Raw genomic sequence first — 22858 nt, 5'->3', positions numbered from 1 at the left:
TTTCTCTCTCAGCCCTCACTCTGATACAAGCATGTACCAATGTTCCTCTGGTACCTGCCCTGCTTTCCTCCCTTGCTGCCTCTGTTTGTGTGCCTGCTGCTACCTTTATCCTCTCATCCCTGAGGACCCTGTGGGAAGGGTTTCAGAAGTTTTCCCCATCTTTTGGACTTAGCAAGACAAAGGTAAGGTGGTCTGCTTATCCCAAAAGGATGGTGTTTCTTCCTAAATACCTCCCACTTGTTACCTTCTGGACATTCTGTCTGGGCCTTCAGTTGCTGAAAATGCATCTCATGTTCTGGTAAGGTGGGTACAGCAGTAGCAGCTACATTGCTGCCCACATATGCTGTCATTAGAGTTTCTGGTGGCAAGGTGGGTCAGTGCCTGGGGGTGTGGATAAATGCTGGGGGAAAGCTGGCAGCTGACATTGGTGCTTACTGTGTTCTTTGGCAGGAATACAAGGCTGTCTTCTATGAGTGCAGTGCTATGACTGGCTACAACATCATGGAGCCCATGCTGCACATGGCCAGGTCAGTGATGGGAACAGTCACTCTGGGGTATTTCCCCAGCTACAGTTCACTGGTGGGCTCCTAGGGGATGGATAAGAAGAAATGCTGTCAGAGGCTGACTTTCTGCTGTGTCAGTGAAAAGACCTGGAGCAATAGGTTCTTCCACACTGACTCCACAGCCCTGTCTTCTGTGGCTGGAGCATAGGCTGGACGTCATCACATGCAAGTCTTCCTCTGGCAGAGCTGGCTGCTGAAAGATCAAGAGTTTAACTTGAATATTTCATCACAAAACTTTGTGTGCTATCCCAGATTTGAAGCTGCCATTTTCTATTTGAAATCTACACGCTTCTCTAGGGAGCGGTTCATCCATGCAGAACGCGATGTTTTGGAAGTAATATTTTTATTGCTGAGGACAAGGAAGGATAAAACACATTATAAAGCAGAAGGAAGTTTGCATTAAGATTTTTAGTTTTTCAAAAGAACTTGTGTTTTTGTTTTGGTTTTTTTTTTTTAGTCTTTGAAATCTTATAAGAAAAATATCCTTTTTGTTTTCTTTTATCCCTCCCCCTCCTGCTGTATCACCTTTGTTAAGCTCACAGCAGGACTTAGCTGTTTATTAACTGTGGTGATTTAAGTAGATAAATCTTGTCTCCCATAGCACGTGCTTTCAGCTTGTTTTATTACCCTGCTGCTGCCAGGCATTGCTCAGAGAAGTGAAGTGAGCAGCCTGAGGTTCTACCATCAGTTCTGGAGCTTGGAAACAAGTCGCAGGCCACTTGTGTCCAGTCTGGTGTTCTGAGTACACCAGGCCGCCCCCTCTTGCCCATGTTCAGTTCCTTTCTGTTTCCTTGGAAATTCACACTCATTTTCTGTGTGTGGTTTATCTTGTTCAGCTGTCAGAGACAGCCTGATCACTTTTTATGATCCTAAACAGGCTGATGGGAGAGCGAAGGGCACAGTCAGGTGCCACTGCAGGAAGAGCTGAGTAGTTCGATTTAGTTCTTGATCTGTGCTGCTTGTTTCAGGTTGCTGACAGCACAAGAGGACAGGCAGAGGGAGAACGCCCTGCAGCTGGAAGATGTCAGGAGGAAAGGGTGCTGCACATAAGGAGCATCAGTATGTCGGCAAGAGCCAAGTGTCTGCATCGTTTCATGAAGCTGGGATTCCTTCTGAGCAAGTTGAATCTGATGGTATCTGATCTGCAGAGGTTCAGGGAAGCTGCAACTTTTCCCCATCTGGGAATTTCAAGGCACTAAATCAGGGCAGAATGTGCATATGATCTGAACTGTTCCCTTCCCTACCCGCATGTCCAGCCGTGGTCATTGGGGGCCTCTGATCTCTTGGGGGAATTCGGCAGCAGCATCTTTGTTTTTGAACAGCAAAGTCCAGCTGACAGCCTGCTGAGGTAGATAGAGAAGCCTTTGCCTGTGCTTGTAAGATCTGGATCAGGCTCTGTACTTGGTGGGAAATCTGGTTTGACTTGCCAACATTGTGGGTAACTGATTCCATGTGTGGATATAGCATGAACTGCTCAAACCATTCATCCCACTGGCTTTCTTCACCGTTACCCTAATGAACCTAGCTACTCTCCTTGTACTGTTCACAGAACACAGAGCAGTTGCCTTGGGACTCGCAGGCAACTGTTGTGCTGGCACGTATTGCTGTTCCATAACCTGTTGTGGGAGCTGTGCTGTATCTGTTGGGGCCATGTGTAGCCTGTTTCAAGGCTGAATGCTGCCTGTTTCCTCCCATTCTTTTATTCTTTCCTGAAGGTCTTCAGCAGTTAGGAGTGGATGTATCCGCAGTACTGAAATATGCACAGATCCCACCCTGCTGGCCTGACAGCAGTGCTTTGAAATGTACTTGGGCTGGAAGCATGAGGCGGCTGCCTCAGCTGCAGTGGGTACATAAATGCATAGGCCTGTATTTATCCACTCTTTCCTCTCATGGGATAAGGTGATTACTCTGGTTCCAAATATCTGTTTACTGCACAAATTTCTCTGGGAATATTCCATGCAGGAAAAGTGTTCTGAGTCACCTGCTGCATTACACAGTCTTTCCATGGTTCCTCCCAGTGCCATTCCCTTCTGGTAGGGAAGGGGAAGCTTCTCTCTGGAAGAGCCAGGTTCCTGACTGAAAGGAATAGCCAAAAGCGCTAAGTGTCTGCTTAGTACTTACTGCTGACTGTGATTCTTGCTGTTGTACAGCTGGTGGACTTAACTGCACAAACTGACCAGGAAGCAGTACGTTACAAGAGGTCTCTGAAGAAACTAGGGCTGCTGGTTTTGAGCTTAGGGGTAAGCATCAGCAGTGTGCTGCCACTGAAACTGCTAGTGTTTGCAAGGACTTTGGGAGCTGCAGCAGCAGATGAGTGCTGTATCTTATCTGCTAACATGGTTTGAATGTGCCGCTCCCTCACTGTGTAAAAAAACACATGGAAGATCAAGAAGTAAAATACACCTGGCACACGGGTACCATACGGTATGTGGTAATTACCTTCCTCCGCACTGTCATACTGCTACAGGAAGAACTACCACGTGTTTAGTTTTGTTTGTTTTTGCTTGATTGGTTGGGTTGGTTGGTTGGTTGATTGCTTGTTCTCAATGTACAGTCTTAAGGCTGTTTTCTTAGCGGGCGAGCAGTGTGCAGGCAATAAAGAAATACTGTCTTGCAAACAGTTGTGTTGAATTTTTTTTCAGGAGTTGCAAGAGATTCAGCCTCACTTGATGAAGTTGCCTGCTGCAGCATGTAGTGCTCAGGAAGGGTTGAGAAGTCTGTTCCTGGTGGTGGTATGTATAGGAGACTTCTAAGTAACAAGCAAGGAGAGAGTGAATGAGAAACCCTTGTTTCCAGAGGAGCAATTCATCTGCTGTTGTCTCTTTTCTCTTTAAAGCAGCTAGAATCTGGATGATCAGGGAAGGCAGAGCAGGGGGAACTAAGGACATGCTTCACCAGAGCCTTCAAACATGGCACACTCTCTCCCTGTATCTATGCTTACAGAACCAGACATATTTAATAACACTCATGTTCACCAGTTAGGAGTTTCATAGCTCTTAGTCCTCGTACTCTATATTTATTTCAGTATGTCACTGCCTTACAGAACTGTCTATCCATAGCTCTGGCCACAGAAATTATTACTCATTTCCTGTGCTGTAAACAGACAGCACCAGAAGTAGTGCTCTATGACTTTTTTTAGCAGGATCAGGGTGAACTTTTGCCTATGAAAAAGTGGCACAGATGTTACGCACTTGGACAGCAGTAAGCACTAGGCTGTTTTATACTGGATGGTGTTTTAGTGGTTTTCTGGACAGCATTTCCATTTCCTATTGGAAGACCCAGATACTTGCAACCAGCAGAAGAGTCCTTGACTCTGTGTATGCACTTTTCTCTTTAACAACGTAAGCATCGGTGTGATCTCGCTGCTATTTTCATGGAAAGAAGTAGTCCAAAACACAGCACCACACCAGCTACTCTGAAGACACTTAATGAGATTCCAGCCAAAACCAAGACATAGTGAGAATTTCTCCTGTTGCTGAATGGGGATCATCATGCAAGAAGCCACACTCTTCGAGTGACTGTTGGGAACTCCAATATAAACCAAAAGCAAATAACAGGGATATCCTGAGGTGGTGTGAGATAATGGATGAAAAACAGACTGCCTGAGGGTTTATTGCTGCACTGTATTGGCTGCAGTCTCCTAGTGGACAGCTGACTTATTGCAGGTAATAAAGAGACTATACTTCTTCACAACCTGGAAGCCTATCCTGGCACATGCAGCAGTGCAGCTGTGTATACAATTGGGCTAGGAGCAAAGAAGGAAAAAAAACAGCTGCTCTGACAAGCCCCCACAGTCCCACAAATCTCTTGCATGCAGGCAAGGGGACCCTGCTTTGCCTTGTGTTTCACTCATCTCTTTTATGTTAATATGCGAAGGATAAACATAACAGGATTAGCCTGACAGCACCTCTTTGGCAAGCCAAAATAGGGATGAAGAGAGAGCTTTAAGCCATGATGGTAAGTTTAAAGCTTTCCCACGGGACGAATGAAGGAATAGCAAAGGCCTTGGATGTTTGTTTCTACCTGTGACTATGATTGATAGGTGAGACATAGGCAGGAAAGCTCTGGGAATGATCAATAGGACTGCCAGGAAGCCCCTAGAAGAGGATAGATGAGAATCCTGAATCTTTGCTGTTTTAACGCTGTTGCTTCTACTTTAGCATGTTGGAGACATGACAGCATCTTCCACCCATCTCAAGTGCTGCCTTCATGGGGCTGGATGCTCAGTGGGGTTGACACAGAGTGCCTGGAAAGAAACTGGGTAATGCAGGACTTGCAAAATGCCCTCTTGCAAAGGCTCATCAACCATCAGTGATAAAGCATGTGCACCCAGCTTTTGGCTGTGGCTTTATGGGGTGCCTTTGCTCTTTCCAGGTAAGCTTGTTCCTGAGGTGCTGCACATAGGAATTTCACAACTGCATGGTGGCTCACTACTTGCCCTAGAGCCACTTTATTCCGGCAGCTTAAACTCCAAGAGATCCATCCACACACATTTAATCAGCCCCTTTGGGTCTCTCCTGGATTATTTTCTATTCTATTACCCTCTGCCGTTCATATATTTTCTCTCTTTTTACTACTTAATTACTTAGTCCGTATGTCAAACAAATACTTCATGTCTGGATATAGATGTATATTGAATACTTTATTTGTGAAAATCTCTTGGCTCCAGTAGATCCACAGTACTGCAGTTCAGCACTTCGGTAGCTCGTTGAGCTGCTGTCAGTCTGCTCGTTACTTATCTGCCTGTTAATGAGCCATGCTGAAATTTCACTTGGTGAAGCTACAATAATCTGGCTCCAGACTCCTCGGGCCCCCAAGGCATGCTTTAGACATCTCAAGCCAAGCAGTTTAATATGGCCTGATTCTGCGAACAGAAGATTAGCTGCGTGCTTCTTTTGAAGCGAACAGGCCACAGTAGAACTGGCCAGATAAAATTAGTTGTTTTTCGAGGTAGAGAGATATCTAATTCAATGTTTACAGAGGTCGCATTTGTGCAGTTCTGAGCAGAGGTGGCTCCTATGGGTGAGCACTGAAACAGCAAAGTACTGCAGTGCAAATCCCAGGGACTCCTGCATGTTCCTGAGGGACTGGGGGAAAAGGGGATGCTGTGGCATAGCTCACATTTCTCTGCAGGCTTCCCTTTTTCTTGCCCTGCCCAGCTCTGTGTGAAGCGGGCTGTTCTCTGCTGGTTTTTGGTCTGTTCTTTGAATGGGTCCCTTCCCTCTGACTCACTGCAAACTGGATGGTGGTGAAAAAAGTGGTTTCAGTTTACTAATTGCTTTACTCATTGGAAAGGATGAAGGAGGAGGCCCTGGGGAAGGCCTTATTTCTTTCTATAACAACCTGTAAGGAGGTCGTAATGTGCTGGGGGTTGACCTCTTCTCCTGGGTAACAGTGGTAGGATGACATGGAATGGCCTCAAGTTGTGCCAGGGGAGGTTCAGGTTGGATATTAGGAAAAACGTCTTAGAGAAAGTGGTGATGCAGTGAGACAGGCTGCCCAGGGAGGTGGTGCAGTCACTGTCCCTGGTGGTGTACAAGGAAAGGGTGGATGTGGCACATAGGGATGAGGTCAGTGGGGATGGTGGGGACGGACTGGGAGATGCACTTGGTCATCTTGGAGGTCTTTTCCAACAGAGATGATTCTATTTAGTGACTGGGTACATGGGTCCCTAGTTAAATCAGTGGAGGCCAACACCCAGTAGGCCATCAGCTGGCTTTTCCCTTACTCTCTGCTCAGCTCTCATCCTTCCCCAGCTGGCCCTTACAGCTGTAAGCTCGCTCAGTCTCTGAGCGGAGCAGGTGGGGGGTCTCTTCCTACAGACCCCAGCAGGGCCGCTAACTGCGGTATTTGGACTGCAGTTGAAATGAGGTAATGGAAGGATGAGGCAATGCACCAGTCGGGGCTTGATGTGCAGGATGTCTCCTGGAAAGATCTTTAAGCAGCAGCTCTGACGCCTCTAAAAAGGGAAAGGCTCTGGAAAAGAAGAGCTCGCGTTCTTCGCAACGTGTTGCCCGCGGCGATGGGAACGGCGGCTGAGGTAAAGGCGGCGGGAGCCAGAGGTCGCTGCTACAGGGCCCGCTTTCACTTGCACAGCTCGCCGACACCGCGGGCACTGCAGGTGGACGCAATTCGGAGTGCTTTGTCTTGCAGAAAAAAAGTGATTTATTTTATTCTATTTTTTTTTCAAAGCCGAAGGGGCACCAATATCCCATGCCAGCTGCCGGGCGGGCCGTACGTAAGGGCTCGCTGCCGAGGCACCGCCCGCTGGGCGTCCCCGGGCTGGGCCGTGCCGTGCGATCCGTGCCGCCCTCATCCCGTCCCTCCCCGCTTCCTGCTGTGCTCCTTTCCCTCCCTCTCTCTGCTGTCGGCAGGTCGGGGCGCGAGGCGGTGCGGAGCACGGCGGGCCGGCGCGCTGCCGCTGTGGGGTGAGACGGGGAGCCCCGAAATGGCGGACGGACGGACGGGGTGTGAGGGGAATGGTGGGAGCGGGGCTCCCCTGGGCCGTTAGCGCTGTGTGGGGCGGGATGGGGCGAGGGGGGCAGCGGCCGGGAGGCGGCGTGTGCGTGGTGGCCGTGGTGGCCGTGGTCTCCGAGGGCCGACTCTGGTCACGGGGCTGCTTCGCTTCCCTGTGGGCTTTGCAGAACTTCCCGCAGGCTTTTCCAGTTGGAAAGGTGATTTTTTTGTCCTGCCTTTAGTTAAACTTGTAGGGCTGCTACAGGCAGAGGATGGGGACAGCGGGGCCGACTAGGAGTGCGGGCAGTGTCCCGTTGCCTTCACGTGGGGAGCTGTATCAGTGCTGCTGAGGGGTTGCCGCTGTGCTGTGTGTCCCTCGCCATGAGGGGCTCTCCCGTAGTCTGTGCTGTGTTGCCTTACAAAGAATGCAAACTGCTGTACAAAGAATGCAAACTGCTGTATGCCTAACAGCAAACTAGAGTCTGATTCTTCTCGAGGACATCAGCGATCAACCTGTTGCAGTATCCTGCTGTATTGTGACGATTACTTAGCCCTAGAAGTTTCGGCTAGCCCATAGCATCCCTTAAAGCGCCCTTCCTTCATCTCCCTCTCTGCCTTTCTTGCTATCAGAGCTCAAGCGGTGTTTGCTAGAACAGGTTATTAAATGTCATCACCCACCAGAGCTGGTGACCGGGGCAGCCATTTTCTTGAACCAGTTTTGAAACAAATCCCTTTGTCAAAACACGTTTCTGTTGCCATGGGTGAGGCTGTTGCCCAGGCTCTTAAGGGATCTTTGGAGCTACAGATGCTGTCTGGGTGTTGCTGGAGCTGGAGACTCTCAGGCAGATGTCCTTCTCCATCCTGCTTGACTATTGCTGCCATCAAACGATGATTGCTTGAGATGAGAGCATAGCGTGGTTCTTTTGAGCTGTTACATGCTGAGGTGAAGAGGAAAGGAACTGTTTCAAATATCTCAGCAAGTTTGGTCTCAGTAAATCTGGCCATGGCCAAAATGAGTGATGGGTTGAGCAGGACTGCTTGTGCATGAGGGGTGACTGAGTTCACATCAAGTGAGTGCCTGGTAGTCTTTAGAATAAACTGGGGTCTGATTTCCTTGCATAACCCCAGGCTTTCGTGAGTAAAAGCTACCATTTTAAGGAAATCTCTTTGACACCTTTGTTTGATGTTGCGTGTTATTTGTGTGTGGGGAATGGCTCTTCACTAAGCTCTAGTTCATGGAAAACAGAAAGGAGCTGTCCTTCATGCTAAACATAGTTAAGAGCTGTGGCACCCTGCTGGAGGATGCCACAGGTAACAAAAATGTACATGAGCTCAAGGTAAACTAGAAAAGAGGGTGCAGAAATTTTTCTGAAGGAGTTTGTATGTAAGACAAGACCCGAATTCAAAAGCTGTTGGGAGCTTGGGAATACTTGGGGCAGCAGCACTTAGAGTTTACCGGAGGCATCCGATGGCAGGTCCCTGTCAAAGAGAGGTGTCCTGCATGGGTGGGTCTTTGCTCTGGTTCACTATAGCTGCTCCAAGATACTGGTATTTCAAGTCACATATCTTTGCTGAGAGCTTGGGTTGTGAGCGGGAGCAGCTGGCAGCCTTTGAGCTCCTCTGTGTAAGTACCCTGAGATTACATCCTTGCTCTATAGTGTCCTGATGTTCTCGTGTTCCTGTTATGGACATCTTTTTGTCCATATGCTATATTTCTGCAAAAAAACATCTTGTTCTGAAACTTCCATCAGCTACCCAATGCATGTAACTTCTGTTCAATAATAGCCTAATGTCTTGGTAGAGTCTTTCTGTAACAGGGGAGAATCACTGGTCTCAGCTGCCTGGTGAAAGCCCTGGCAGTCCCTGCTCTATGATGGCCTCAGTAAGCAATAAGATCATATATTTTCTGTTTGTTTGGAATAGTGTCCCATGTGTGACAGCTGTTCATGTTTCACTCTTGAGTCCAAAGTGGTTAGTCCCTCCTACTGTACGGTTTTTTGTGTGTGTGTGATTAACAGCCACCTTTTCCTTCTCTCAAGGCAGGTGTACTGTGGGAGGACTTGCTATTAGTGTCAAGAGCAGAGCGCTGAGCAGGAGGAGCTTTGATAGCCTGACTGGAACTGTGGCTCTCCTTCTCTTGAACCCATTACAGAAGCCATCTTCTGAGTTACCAAAGAGCACCACTCAAAAAAAGATTTTTCATAGATGCTTTGGCTTCCCAGCCTTGTGCAGAAGGAAAGCACCGTGCCAGTTTGAAAGCGAGCAGGAAACAGGCACAGCAATTTGGCCTAAGTCTGTGTTTGAGATAAACACGACCACATTTCCTGCCCTTCAGGGTTTTGCTCAATGATTTGTGCTGTCATTAGTGCTGTGTAGGATGAACAGCAGCAGCCCTTTGCAGCGTTGCTTTTCCTTTTGCTGCCAGGTAGTTCTACTAAAAGCAAAACACGTCTTGTTCTGTCAGACTGCAGCATGGCACGGGGGAGATGAACTGCCTCACTTCACTCCCATTGACTGCCAACCCCTTGCAGCCTGTGCAGCATCAGCAGCTTTGCTGATCAGTGTGAGATTTTATGGCTGCGACCCCTGCTAGCGCAGTGTGGCACACTGTCCTGCCGTGTACTGCCTTTGTTGTTCCTGCTTGTCTGCAGAATTGTTGTGTTCCTCTCTCTTTCCACGACCCCTTTTCTTCCTCCAAACAGCAGACGATGAATCCAGCCTTAAGCGAGTGCTGCCATACTGCTGCTGTGCTGGCTTACGCTTCATGTTGCTTCTTTGTGAGTACATTAAGGCATACATTGTCCAAGTCCTGGCTTTGCAAAGGACATTTCTGTTGTGGCCTCCTCAAATTTTTGCTATTGATTGTGAGAGATTCTTCAGCAAGGGGGTGGAAGAAAGCTCCTTGTATCCCTTTGTGAAGCAAAAATGCTAGGTGGGGGTGGCTGATGGCGTGGAATCTATCTGTTAAGAAGTTTCTAAGGAACTCTCTGTATTATTCACAGCTAGTCAAAGCTATAGTACAAATCTGTGGCTGTTTCCTTTGCACATATGCAGAACAAGGAACAATTCTCTTGCTTTTGAGGAAGGCCTGTGAGGGTTGTGAGCACTGTGTCCTGTAGTTGGTTGACCACTGGTAAATTCACTTCTGTGAAGCCTGGCTTCTGTTTCAAACCATCTTGTCTGGCATTTCCAGGTCTCTTATAACGCAATCATGCCGTTCCTGTGATTTTTTTCTTGTGCCTTCTTCCTAGGAATAAAGCTTTGAAAGATAAAATGTGGAAGTACCAAATGTGAAAAACAAAGGAAGGGGAGCTTTGCTGTTTCATGTTCCAGTCTACTGCTACTGTCCTTAGTGGCTTTGTCAATCTGGCTCTTTAAAGCTCATGAAAAGACCCTCCTGCACTCTCCAGCTGCATCTCTGCTCCTGGACTTGACACTGGGTATCTCCAGCTGCTTCCTGACGGCTTGTACCAACAGCTGAGGTCGTGGAAGGCTGCAAATGACAGCGCACCCCTACTTCCTTAGCTGTGAGGAGGGAAAGACTGGAAGAGAAGGGTTGCGGGATGCAGATGAGGTGATCTGTCATGTCTGTGGAGAGCACCTTGTACTGTCCCTCCTTAGGGCACAGAAGACATTTGCTGCCAGCTCTTGGCAGACATCAGCACTGTAATAGCAGCACTGATGAGCATCTCGGCAGTGCTCTGCTCCTTCCCGCCTGTCAGGCTCCTCTGCCTGTGATCTCAACAGCCTGGCAGCCGGGGGAATGTTTTCAATCAGTCCTATTAATCCCGAGTCCTGGCTGCTATACCGTCATAAAATTCTAGGCAGAATGAGCAGGAGGATAATTGCTGTTCTGCACTCCTGAGATTTCATGCCAAAATAAGAGAGGTGGGAGCTGCGTTTGTGTATGAGTGGCTCAGCCCATGTTTCTCGCACAAATTGCTCTTGCTAGTCAGCTGCTTGTGCTTCTTCCCTGCTAGCTGGGAAGGTAGAAAGGATGTAAACTTAAGTAGCTGGTGGCACATGTATGTGTGTATAGTGTGCATTTTTTGATGCCAGCAGTGCTGGATGGTAGTGTTGTTTATCTAGAGGGATGGGAAAGGACATCAGAAATTAATATTCTGCAGAGGTTAATGGAATGCTTAGCAGCTATATAACTTCACTTGGATATTTTGACCCACAGCAAAGTACAGACAACCAAATGCAGTTTTAATCGCCATGGTACGAATTGTAGGCTGCATCCGTGCAGGCTGCCACTGAGTTGCTTATCATACCTATTGCTGAGCGTGAGTGTAAAGGCGAGAGTGCATCCAAGTGAGGATGTGGGAAGCAGCGTGGTGAGAGGAAGCAAAACAAATCTCGGGTTAGGCTGGAAATGAGAAGTGTGGTGTTGTGAGGAGGGGTGTCGCTCAGAACCACAGGTTGTTCCTGCTAGTTCTCCTGACAAAGGCCCATTATTACTGAGCCAGAAATAGGTGACATCAAACGCTTGGCATTGGCTGTTGTTTCTTATCTATTGCTCGTACTGGGTCTTGAATGCAGGAGCAAAGTTCACTTTTGCAGCCCAGGGAAACAGAACAGAGCAGGGGGAGCTGGGGCAGCAGAAAGAGTTGCCAGGCTCTACCTGGATGTCTGTACTCAGATAGAGTTTATCCCTGTAGCTGCAGAGTGAAAGGTGCACGCTCCTAAGAAGCTGGTTGTGCTGAAGTATGCAACAGGTTTCCCATGTATGTTTGCTGTCAAAGGACTGGGACAGGCTGGAAAGAAGAAATACCTTCTGGAGATGCTGCAGGAAAAAGATCTGGATGAGCTGAGATTATATCCAATACTTCACCATAGAACACTTTATGTGGGAGGAGTAGACAGGAGAAACACCAAGAGGCCAATTACTATTTTGCACTCCAAGTACTGTGTGCCAGATGGAGTTGGGTTTTGGGGTCTGGTCTGTGTTTGGGTATGACCAGCTTGGTCCATGTTTCTAACCACAGTTCCTCTGGCTGGTCAGGTGGTTGTAGTTCTCCCATGCCAGCTGGAAGAGTGCAATGCAGATCTGTAGGTGTGTTGCAGGTAACAGTGCAGTCAGCTTGACGAAGTGTAGGTGGCTCCTTAGAAGGATGTAAGCATAAGAAGCCACTAGTGGAAGCAGATTGTTGGTCTTGTGGGCAGTCAGGAAGGTTAACAGCTTGGCAGCTGGTCAGATACAAACTATGGCTTACCAGCCTCATATACACAGAGGATTTTAGGCTTGTGCTGGCTCTGTTTATTTAGACTTTCAGCTCTGTACATCACCCAGCAAACTGGTCACTTGTGAACATAACTGGACTGCAAACAGTGGATTATTTGACTTTTCCATTGCTTAAATTCACTTCAACCAAGAGGTGTTTAGGGTGGGAATTTCTGAAGGGGGGTTTCTCTTGTGTTTGAGCCTTGATGGACCTGTTGTCTGCAGAGCAGAAGTAGCAGTGTCTGTGTGGTTGTTTTTGGAGTGCTCTGTTCCTCAGTGACCTCAACAGTTCAACATTAGAGAAAATAAGGGGGAAGCACAGATCCAGTCCATTTTGCACACTGTGGGAGCCAGCATGTGGATGCCATTCATGCTGGCATGTCTGGCATGCCAGCCCATGAGCGTGGAGGAGGCAGGCGTGAGTCACGGTTTATGAATGTCAGCATCTCTTCTTAGCCTTGGTGGAATCCAGAAGGGAGGAGTTCATGCCCCCATATCATCCCTCATGTTGCCCTGGAGACAGAGGTGATGTTTCTTTTTGCTTCCTGGTGGCTGTATGCTGCAGGCAGAGCTCCAAGGGTGACTGCAGGTGCAGTCCATCTGTTTCTTAAATAGAAACTCCGCACGTGTTTGGGGAAGTGTTGGGCTTTGTGCTTGTCAATGTAATTCGTTCAGCACAGCAGGGGAGGGTCTGGTGTAGTGTGGGAGCGCTGCTCACTGAGGAGCAAAGCAACCAGCCAGCAGAAAAATGTGTTTAGTTGCTCTTAGGTCTCCCCTCACTATATGGAGAGCAGAGCAGCCCTCTCACCCCTGTGAGACAAGAGGTCTGCAGGGCTGCTAACTGCTATGCCTCTGAGTTGTGAGTTGCTGCTTGAGAGGGGAACGTACAAGCATTATTGCTCAGCTCCTGTGCTGTGCTAGGGAATGAGCCTAACAAAGCCTGCTCTGTTCATTGCCTGTTTGCCGGGGCTTTCCTCTGGTGTATTCCCAGGCAGGAAAAAAAGGGAATTTAAGCCACTGTACTTACTAGAGGGGAAAAAATCAGCCATTGACCTCCCAGGCTGTTAGCCTTAGAGTCAGTCAGGGTATTGGGAAAATGTGGTCCTTGACTCACAGCTGTGCTGTAAGGGAAGGAAAAGCAGACAGCTGCAGGGGAACACTCTGCTTACTGCGGTGTCGAGATATTTGCCATCTTCCTATTGCAGAGGAAAATGCTCTGCTGCTTTTTACCAAATGCAAAGTATTAGTCCAAAGCCTGAGCATATGCCAGTGGCATTTGGAGAGGCTCCCAAGGGAACAAAGTATGTGGTTACTCCCATTTCTTGAAGTGTTTTTTTGAGTCTTCCTGGCATTGGAGAGTTAATCCAGTTTGTCCCAGACAGGTAGGATGGACTACCTTAAGCCTTTAAAATTATAACCTTTAAAATAGTGGTAAGTCAAATGAGATTATACGGTCCCTCTAGATGTGAAAATTGGCTCTGCAGGGAGGGGGAAAAAAAAGAGAGGATTAAGTATCAAACTCCTTTTAAGAGTTCCTGTGACAAGGCTTGCTCATACAGTGCTGGGATCACCTGGAGGTGTGTTGATGGAGTAATCCATGGCAGGGTTTTTCAGCTGCATCTGAAGCACAGCCGTGGTGTGCTGACACCTGTTAGAGGAACCCTCTTTGTTTTCTTACCTCTCTCTGCTCCAATCGAAGCAGACAATACTGACTGAGACCTGCCAAAGCCCAGCGAGTCTCTGTGCTGATTATAGCTCTGCTCCCTTTATAAAGCCACGTCCGTCCTTTGCCTGTAGTTTAAGTGAAGCAGCATGGAGTACCTTTGTGAGTACCCTGTGCTGCTGTGAGCAGCTCTGGCTGATGGCTGGAGGGGTTCCTTTACAGCCTGCTGGAGTGCGCTCTGGGTTTGGGCGCTGCTTTTTGCCTCTGCCTTCAGCCGTGGCAAAGGGCCAGAAAGTAATAGCCTTGAGGACAGCCCTCTCCTTCCAGTTATTTATTCACGTGCTGATGCCTCCCTGTCAAGTTTGCAGGCCGATCTAAAAACGGCAGCAGAAATGTTTCTGGTAGAGTCCTTGAAGTCTGCCCTAAGGGAGGAGGAGGGTGGTGGAAGGGAGAGAAACGTTGTATTTTGGGCTGGGGATTGTTTGATTTTTGCTGAAAGAATGATCCTTCCTCAGTGCAGCCTCATGCAGTGTGGATTGGGTGTTTCCAGTATTGCTTCTATGGCAACTGGAAAGAGACAGCTTCTATGGACTGGGCTCTCAGCTCCACAAAATGAAAAGTCACTTAATTTGCCCTTGGTTGTGCTTGATATTTGATCTGGCACTAGTGAAGTGTTTTTAGCTCCGAAAAGGAATAGAACTCCTGAAAGCATTTGCTCACTCCTAAGTGGACCACTTGGAGGTGCGGACCTTGGGGATGGTAATAAGGGCTGATGGTCAGGAGGGGCTTCTTGGCCATTCCTGTGGTGCTGCTTTTAGAGAGGTGGTGTGACAGCACTGTTGCCTGAGGAGGCTGTGCTGGGCAGGAGGGGAAGCTCCTGCAGCTAGTGCCAGCAGCTCTCTAGCTGTCATACTGAGGTGAAAGTTGCTGTAGGCAACATTCCCTTTTCCACCATTGCATGGGATACTGTTGAGTGCATCGCCCCATTCCTAGTTCTGCAGGTAGCTGATCTGTTGCTAATGCACCGAGAAGCTGTCACTTGTTGCTGGCACCAGTACTCAGCTAATCAGCATCGTGTCCAAAGCGATAAGACTGTTACCTTCGTTTCCATTGTCAAATCCTTTCTCGGCTGCTGTTAAAATACAGCCTTTGTTAAGCTTAGACTGAGGCTGGCTGCCTGGGTTAGGGCTGTGTTCTGACTTGGAGGACTTCGGCTTTGTCGTTTTCACCACAGAAAGTGCAAGCAGGATCAGCCTGGTTAAAGCAAAACAGGTGTTGCACAGCTATTAAACTTAGCCAGCCTTCTTTATGTTCTGCTCTGCTGTCTGCAGCCAGGTGCCTCACGTGCAGGCATGGAAGTGCTAACAGGGAGTTTGAAAAGTGGGCGTTCAGCAGCTTTGTATTCTGCAGAGCTCCTTGGAGGACAGAGCAGCTTGGCGGATGAAATCTTGAGATGTGAGAAGAATCTTTTCCTACTGCTCCTGTTGTATCGCGATACCCTTTTTCTTTGTTGGGTTGCTTTGAGGAGGTTAAGAGTCTTTCATGCTGTGAGACCGTTGGACTTTGTGTCATTGAGAAGCAAGGAACGGTGACATCAACCGCCCGTCCTCTCTTCTAAAAACTGCTGGTCATGTTTTTGCATTTGAAGTCTCAAGCATTCATTTGTGAGTTAATTCATTTATTGGCTTGGTCCTAGTACTGGCGTGGTGACAGGGAGGGGAGCCTTTGGTTTTGCTTTTGAGAGCTGAGCTGAAAATGACAGTGTAATTAATAGGAGGGGATCAGGAGGAAAGCTGATTCTGCACAAACTCTTCTGTTTAGAAACGTGGTTTAATGCTACTGGTAAATTCTCCAGCACAGACAAAGCCCTGCTTTTGAAAGCAGAACAAAACACAGTGCCAGGGAACAGAGATGGGAAAACAGAATTTATAACATCAGTGGTAGGCTGTAATGAGCGTGGTTTGTCATGTCTGTTGGTTAACTCTGACCTGTCTGAACTGTTGTTCCTTATCCCAGCAAACTCTCCTTGCTTCGAGCTTTCTGCAAGCACACCCCAGCTGCTGATTTCTGGCACTTCTAGTGCAGAAGAAAAAAGGCGGCTATTGTTCTGCCCCTCAGTTCAATGACTGGTGAAGTGGTTCCTGTGTGTAAATAGTGTAGAGTGCTAGGGCATCCTTCTGAATAAAGGAGGCCTTATTAGATACAAGATGATGTTGCTGGACACAGAAGGAGTTCCCATTAATCATGTGCTGGGCGCTGCTCTGTGGGCTGCCTTCCAGCTCCGCGTGTTTGGAGGGGTTGGTTTTTCTTTTCCCTCAGGTTATTGAGTGCTGGGAGCAGTGGCCTGGGGCTTTCCGAGCTGGGGATGTTTTGCCAAGGGCAGGAAAGCATTATCAAGCAATTCTTGTTTGTGTTGTAGCAGAACAATCCTGGAGCACAGTCACGCTCCTGGGCACGTTCGATTGCTCTTTCTCAATGTCTTCTCCTCCTCCTCTCCTTTTTAAAGTTTTTTTAATAGCTGTGAAATCATTTTAGCTGTAAGGTCCCTTTTATCTTTAACAGTCATGCAGCAAGCCTTCGTCTCTCCCAGATTTGACCAGCCCTCTTGTAAAACTCGTTAATACACAAGTATGCCTGTGGTGCTGAACATAAATATCCTTGCTAAGTTTGAGGTTGATCTCACTGCTATTTTTGTTTCGGCACCTCCCTTCCTTGTGCAGTACAGTCATGGAAGAAGTCAGAGGGACAGCTAAGTGATCTGAGAGACAGCTCGTACTGAAGAGCAGGTGTCTCCTCAGCTTTAGGCACGTAGTTCTTCATTGGATACCTAGATTCTATCGATATTAATAAGAGTTAAGGGTCTACGTCTCTTAAGGGTTTTGAGGCATTCAGAAAGGTGCTGTCACAGCAGAGAGGTAGGGCTGAGAAGGGTTTGCCAAAGGTCACCAGGAGACCTTATTCTTCCTTGAGGGTCAGTGGCTTTCTAGGTTGTTTCTGTCTCTGCCAGAAACACTCTGCAGAGGCCTGTTAGGAAGAAGTGTGGATGTTGTTTTGTGCCCCTCATTGCTCAGCAGTTCCAAGGCGCTAGGGGTGAGCAGCAATCTGCAATGAAGGAAAATGGTGCCCTGCTCTGAGGAGCATGTCATCATTGAGAAAGTGTGCAGAGTGTAAAGGGTGTTTCCAGGCTGTTCTCTAGGGAATCTCATTTGAGTTCCTCCTTAGGGAGGAGAGCCTTGGACTCGAGTCTCTTTTGCATGTCTCCCCTTTGCCAAGTATAAATGAAAATTCCTGAGAAGCTGCTGCTTTGCCTCACTGGATGCCTGGCTCCTGTTCTGCCTTATCCACTGCCCCTGAGGCACAAGTACGTTGACTTCCCAGCATGTTCCAGCATGCTGTAATGGAAAACAAAACATTCAGCTTTGCATCCTGGGTCAGTTTTTTCTTTGGAAAGGAGTGTGGGAGCAGCAAGCAGCAGATATAACAATGGTACTGCAGCAAGGCTGCTTCGGGATTGTGTCAGCCCAGCGTCAGGACCAAGGATGTATCAGAGCTATTGCTTGCTTTGCAGGTGACTGCGTTCTGCTTTCCCTCCTCTCCCCAGTTCCTCAAGAAGTTCTTGTCTGACTTTCATTTATGACTGTGGGATTTTGGCATACATCTGTATGGTTCCAGTGTTGGGATTTCTACTGTTTCTCTCAAGAGATTTTCCTGTGGTCTAGAGGCTACAGAGTAATGTGAATTAACAGGTTTCTGGTTCTTGGTAGAACGTTCCTGTTCAAAACAAATGGAAGCAGGGGTAAACCAAGCTGATGATAAGTGACTGTGTGCTGTCTGTACTATGCCAGAAGGAGGCCTGAAGGAACCTCTCATTGAAAATAATAGCAAGTTAAAATGGTTATGAATTGTGTTGAATTTGATCTGATAATAAGAAGTAACCTTTTTCTCTTCCCAGATGGTTTGCAAACACTTCATTATCCCTCCTTTAGCAAATCAGGGAATTTCAGTGCTTCCATTTCCCAGAGGGGCAATAGATACAAGGCTTTGAGCCTTAAGCTGTGAAGTAAGTTAGTGTCAGGGACTCCTAAACCCTGGAAGATGAGGATGGATGTGTGCAGTGAGCTCTGGCACTCTATGCCTCCCTCTTTCCAGGCAGTTTAGAAGTGCCTGCTCTTGTCTGGGTTAGGAACAATGGTCCAGTGATTGTTTCAAAGCTCTTAACACAGGGTACGGCGCCCCACTGTACAGATGGGTCTTCTTTAAGAGCTTGCTCATGGAGCTATTCCTGGACTGTTCGGACCAGAATGAGATGTCACTGTGGTTTGTTCACAGGCTTGACAGAAGCAGTAGCAGCATTTACAAGGTGTTGCAAATGTGAATATAAATGCATTCTGGCAGGTTCATGCCATTAGGAGGTCTTTACAGTGCAGTCTATCTCTTCCCCATTGTCCAGTGCATACTTTCCAATTTAATCAAATGCATTCATAATGTCTTCTGAAAGCAAGCACTCTCTACTAAGAAGATGGCTTAATGACAAAGCGTATTACCACACACTGATTCCCATAATAATCTTTAACATAATTCATGATTCTCTCTTTCCATCTTTTTCAGCTTTCTGCTTTTCCAAACCCAGCAGGGGACCGGGGCCAGCAAGAGGACCAGTTGGAAAAGCTTTTGAAGAGGGTTGAAGATCTGCAGTGATTCTGTGGAGTGCTTTGGCAGGGAAAGGTCAGTGTTGAGTCTATTGACCCATGTTGGCTGGCAGTTTGGGTAGATAATGAAACTTAGTAGTTTTGTAAATCAGAGCAATTCACTAAAAGCTTTAGGGCTCCTCTGCTGGGAATGTTTTTTCCTCTAAAAGCTTCTTGCTGCTTTCTGGGCTGTGCAAGAATTGCTGGTGAGTTGATAAACAGCCACAGGCCGTTTCTACAAATAATCTACTGAGGTACGTGGAGCAGCGGTGGTAATATCACTGTTTTTACAGAGGGGGAACTTGCAACACAGAGGTCACGTTTTCAACAGCTGGCTCTTAGTCTTGCTGGAGAATGAGGTTCTTCAGTCAATTCACTGAAGTGTCTGTCCCACAGCTGCATTGCACTTACCAAGGAAAGCGTGTTTGTTCAGTTCTCAAGAGTTGCCTTAAAGCTGCAGTTATCTGGTCCGGCTTTCCAGGCAACTGTACCTTGCCCCCCACTCCAGCAGCATGCCTGCAGGGTGCGTGAGGTGGCTGTATTAGCAGGAGGCTGATAATGTCGGACTTAGAGCCCTTTGGGAGCTGCACTTTGCTACAGACATAGGTACAGCAGGATTTCCTGCAGCACATCTGTCTTGCGTGCGTTGGCAGAGATGGGCTGCAGGGCTGCATTTTGCCATTGCTTACTGCAGGGCATTTAGGTATGGGAATGAGTGTGGTATAAGGTGTGGGATGTTCTGTTTTGCCCCAGCTCATAAAAATTATCTATGAAAGTGACAGCACTGACATTTAGGATACCAATTTTCTTGCCATCGGTCATTATTTTTAAGTTGTTTTCTTTTAAATGCTTTTAATGGCATGGGAGCTATTTCATTTGCTTTGGCATTGTTTCTTTACCATCCATCAGGTGCTGCTTTAGGGCGGGTTCTGCAGAAAAAGCCCGCAGAGCTGGATTTCTTTGCTGTTTTAATTAAGTACTGTTACTGTGCAAGTTGAGGCAAATGGACCTAGAGGAGTGTGCTATGACTAAATGAATGTCTAGCCAGCATGAGAATGTGTGTGTGTGCCTGCCACGTGCTTTCTGAGCTGCGGTGTAGGTGTGTGCCTGTGTGTCTGCCTTTGGTTCTGCCAATAAAAATACAGTGGTCTGTCTGATGTGCTACACCACTGAGATTTTGGGAACCTCAGTGTCAATGCAACAAAATGCTGCCTGTGTAGTGCTTCTGCTGCCCTGTGCTCAGCATGCAGAGCTGGGGCCAAAGTACTCAACTACATTATTTGTGAGTGTGGTAGGATCCTGCTCTTGATTTCTGGTAAATGTGGAAGTACTCTTTTCATTGCATGACTAAGCTTCATTGTCTACATTCCGTGATTACTTTTCAAATTTAGTTTAATGATGAAGCTACTCTCTATTGGGTTGGACCAAATGTACTTGGTTATGGAAATGTTTTTGGTCTTTCAGCCACTTTTTCAATTAGCAAAACATTTCCTGTTATTGAGCTCATGTCTTATTAATATGGTTTTATGCCTCTGTAAATACACCCTTGTGGCATGGCTTGCCATTTTCTGTTCACTGAAGAGCTCATTTATAATTATCTCAGTGATTCAGAACAGACCTTTGCCTCTATGTTTGGAAATAGAACTCGGCCCTGCATGTTAATTAACGTTGCTTGTTCTTGTCCAGTTTCAAGAGTGTTTCATATTGCTTCTCTGGGTCTGTTATCAGTACTGAAGCCATGAGACCCTGCCCACATCACAGAACTCTGCACAAGACCCTAAGTCCCCCATTGCTCACTATAGTGCTGTGGTACAGATCAGCACCTCTGTGCTTTTTGGGACCATGAAGCTTAGAGCCCAATGCCATCCTTAGCCTGAGCAGCAGAGCATGGCTTGCCCCAGCTGTAAGAGGAGCATGGCTTGCCCCAGCTGTAAGGGGAGCGTGGCATGCAGACAGCTCACTGTGGAGTCAATAAGCATGCTCCTACCTAGAAAGGATAGATCATACAGGAGACAGCCCTGATTGCTTTCTGATTCATGGCCTGCCATACCTGCCTGAATCACTGTGCTCTATAAACCTGCAGCTGTTCCCTGCCAGCTTACTGGAAGCAGATAGATCCCCTCCTCCCAGCAGCAAAGCTGAGCTCTGCGAAAGGCCCTGCTTGCAGTGCTCAGTGGAGCAGGACCTGCTTGTGGAGCCAAATTTCAGGCTCCCTGTCACCTGCCTGCAAATGCAGTTTGAGCTGTTGAGCAGCTGGTCTTTATGTTTCTGAGGTCTCAGATCAGAAGGAGGTACAGGTTGGTGAAACATAGAAATAACTGTGCTGGCTGTTTTTTTTGAAGGGAGTTTCTAGAATCCTCTGGAGCTGAGGGCCCAGCCCAAAGACAGCGAGCATCGTTACCATTCCCAAGCTATCAGATGTAAACTACCATCCTCTCAGCAGACTTGTGATGCACTTTCCTCTATATGTGTCCCTTATGTAAGCAGGAGTAGATCTAGTTACAAAGCCCAGCATGGCCTTCAGAGCCTTTTTCTAGGGAGCATCTGCCTGGGTCTGAGGTACCTGTTTTGGGCTGTACAGGTGTGTGTAGCAGTGGGAGCTTGCCTGATGGCTGCCATTCCTGTTCTGTGGCTAACTGAAGCCTCTAGGAGCTGTAAATCTGTCACCTTCCCTGAAGGCTGCATTCGTGAGGCAGCTTCTCATTGAGAATTACAAGTCTGTTCAGAGCAGAAGGTGCCACCAGCATCTATTCCTTCACCCCACCCCAGGCTTCTGTATTGCAGTGTGGTAATTAATCTGAGCATTGCTGGAATGTCTGATCTTTCCTAAGGATCACAAGGCAAGTCATCTTGATATATATGCCACCAGCTCAGAGCTGCTCTCTTCTCTAATGAAATACTATTCTGCTGCCAGCTGTTTTGTCAGATGTTATTCTAGAAGAAAATGTTTTCTTGTGAAAGAAGAGAGGGAACGGGCATGGTGGGACTGCTGGTTCTCGCCCTTATGCGCCCTACTAGCTTTATTAGTTCCTAAAGTGCAGACCCTCCTGAGGTTTTTGAGTGGGTTGCAGTGAAGCAAAGGGAAACAATTTCCTGCAAATAAAATACAGTAATGCTGCAGAATTGGCAGCTGCTGCAAGCATTGGCTCAGAAATAAACTAAGAGCAGATGTGAGAAATGTAACAAGGAAGAACATACTGACCTTGCTGGCTTCCTAGCCAGCTGAGGTACAGCCTGGCTGTGAGTACCCATTGCTTGCAGGTAAGAGATCTTTCCTGACGATTTATTTACTGGAAGGTGTCTTTCTTACCAAGGTAGCCCATGTTTAACACTTTGCATGGGGTTTGACCCACAGCAAACTCTGGCTGGTTATATTTCTGCAGCGTTTCCATGTTGTCAGACCATCCGAAGCCAGTGTTTGTGTTGCTTCCTTTTTAATAGCTGGGAGGCAGCTGTATGGTGAGAAGGGCTGTGAGAAATAAACAGAGTGAGGAAGAGAATTAATTATCTCAACATATTGCCGGGATTCAGAAAGAAGAGGCTGTTTGGGTGGATGACAAGTATGTTCCTAGTTACACTTGTAAAGATTAAAAATACACAGAACTTAGAGATCTATTTGAAGCAGTTTTAACAAGCGTTAGTGAGCAAAGAAAATTCTCTGGAGACAGATTATTGTGTAAATGCCAAAGCCAGAGTTTCTATCATCCCCTTCAGAAGTGACAGCTAGGTGCTGCAGTCGGCCACGTCATGGGATGTGCTGGGTAATGGGTCTGAGACTTCATTTATTTCAGTTTAAATAGGAGGAAGTGGACATAGAACTATATTGAAGTTCCCTTACAGTAATGTTGATTAGAGTAAGACCCAGCCACTGTTTCGGCTTGGTCACAATAAGCGCTGTGCTCATGCAGTGGTAGGTCTAGTCCCTCTACCACAAGTATTAATCTTAAGGAAAACGAGCCTCCAGAAGTGACAGCAGAATAAGGAGACAGAAGGAGGATGATGGCTGTACAGGAAGGCCACATGCTGGTACCATCTGCCTCTCTTTCACACCCTGTGAGGTCTTGTGCTGTGTAGGTCACTCGGGTGGGTACAAGGGCTCTTAATATATGTAAGCACTGTCTGGCATCCCTGAAGCCACTTTGAATGGCTCGCTCACTGCATGAACTGGAAGTGTGAGTTCTTTAGTTCTTTGCAGTAGGTGAGGAGCAGTGCTGCCCTTTGGGAAAAGGGGCATGCTGTCTGACTTTCAAACTTTTTTTTTCTT

General features: G+C 47.4%; 2 protein-coding genes across 3 annotated transcripts in view; both read left to right on the top strand.

Moving 5' to 3' along the window:
* CRACR2B (calcium release activated channel regulator 2B) overlaps nucleotides 1-2950 on the top strand; it is a 39245-nt gene extending 36295 nt beyond the window's left edge. The window contains exons 18-19 of the mRNA XM_072337848.1: nucleotides 451-527; nucleotides 1532-2950. Of these exons, the coding sequence (XP_072193949.1) occupies nucleotides 451-527; nucleotides 1532-1613 (159 nt within the window). The 3' untranslated portion in view covers nucleotides 1614-2950. The remainder of the gene's footprint in view (nucleotides 1-450; nucleotides 528-1531) is intronic.
* A 3486-nt stretch (nucleotides 2951-6436) lies between these two features.
* The window catches only part of CD151 (CD151 molecule (Raph blood group)), a 30828-nt gene continuing 14406 nt past the window's right edge, over nucleotides 6437-22858 (top strand). The window contains exons 1-2 of one of the 2 annotated variants that reach the window (XM_072338345.1): nucleotides 6437-6603; nucleotides 18515-18631. The gene's annotated coding sequence lies outside the window, so the exon portion shown is untranslated. Of the gene's footprint in view, nucleotides 6604-6853; nucleotides 6992-18514; nucleotides 18632-22858 lie in introns of those variants that run through there. The other variant, XM_072338344.1, reaches the window with a different exon arrangement.

The sequence above is a fragment of the Excalfactoria chinensis genome, chromosome 5, assembly GCF_039878825.1.
Source record: "Excalfactoria chinensis isolate bCotChi1 chromosome 5, bCotChi1.hap2, whole genome shotgun sequence".
Classification (NCBI taxonomy): Eukaryota; Metazoa; Chordata; class Aves; order Galliformes; family Phasianidae; genus Excalfactoria; species Excalfactoria chinensis.
Note: the sequence above shows the minus strand (reverse complement) of the source record. Positions and strands in the feature narration are given on the sequence as shown.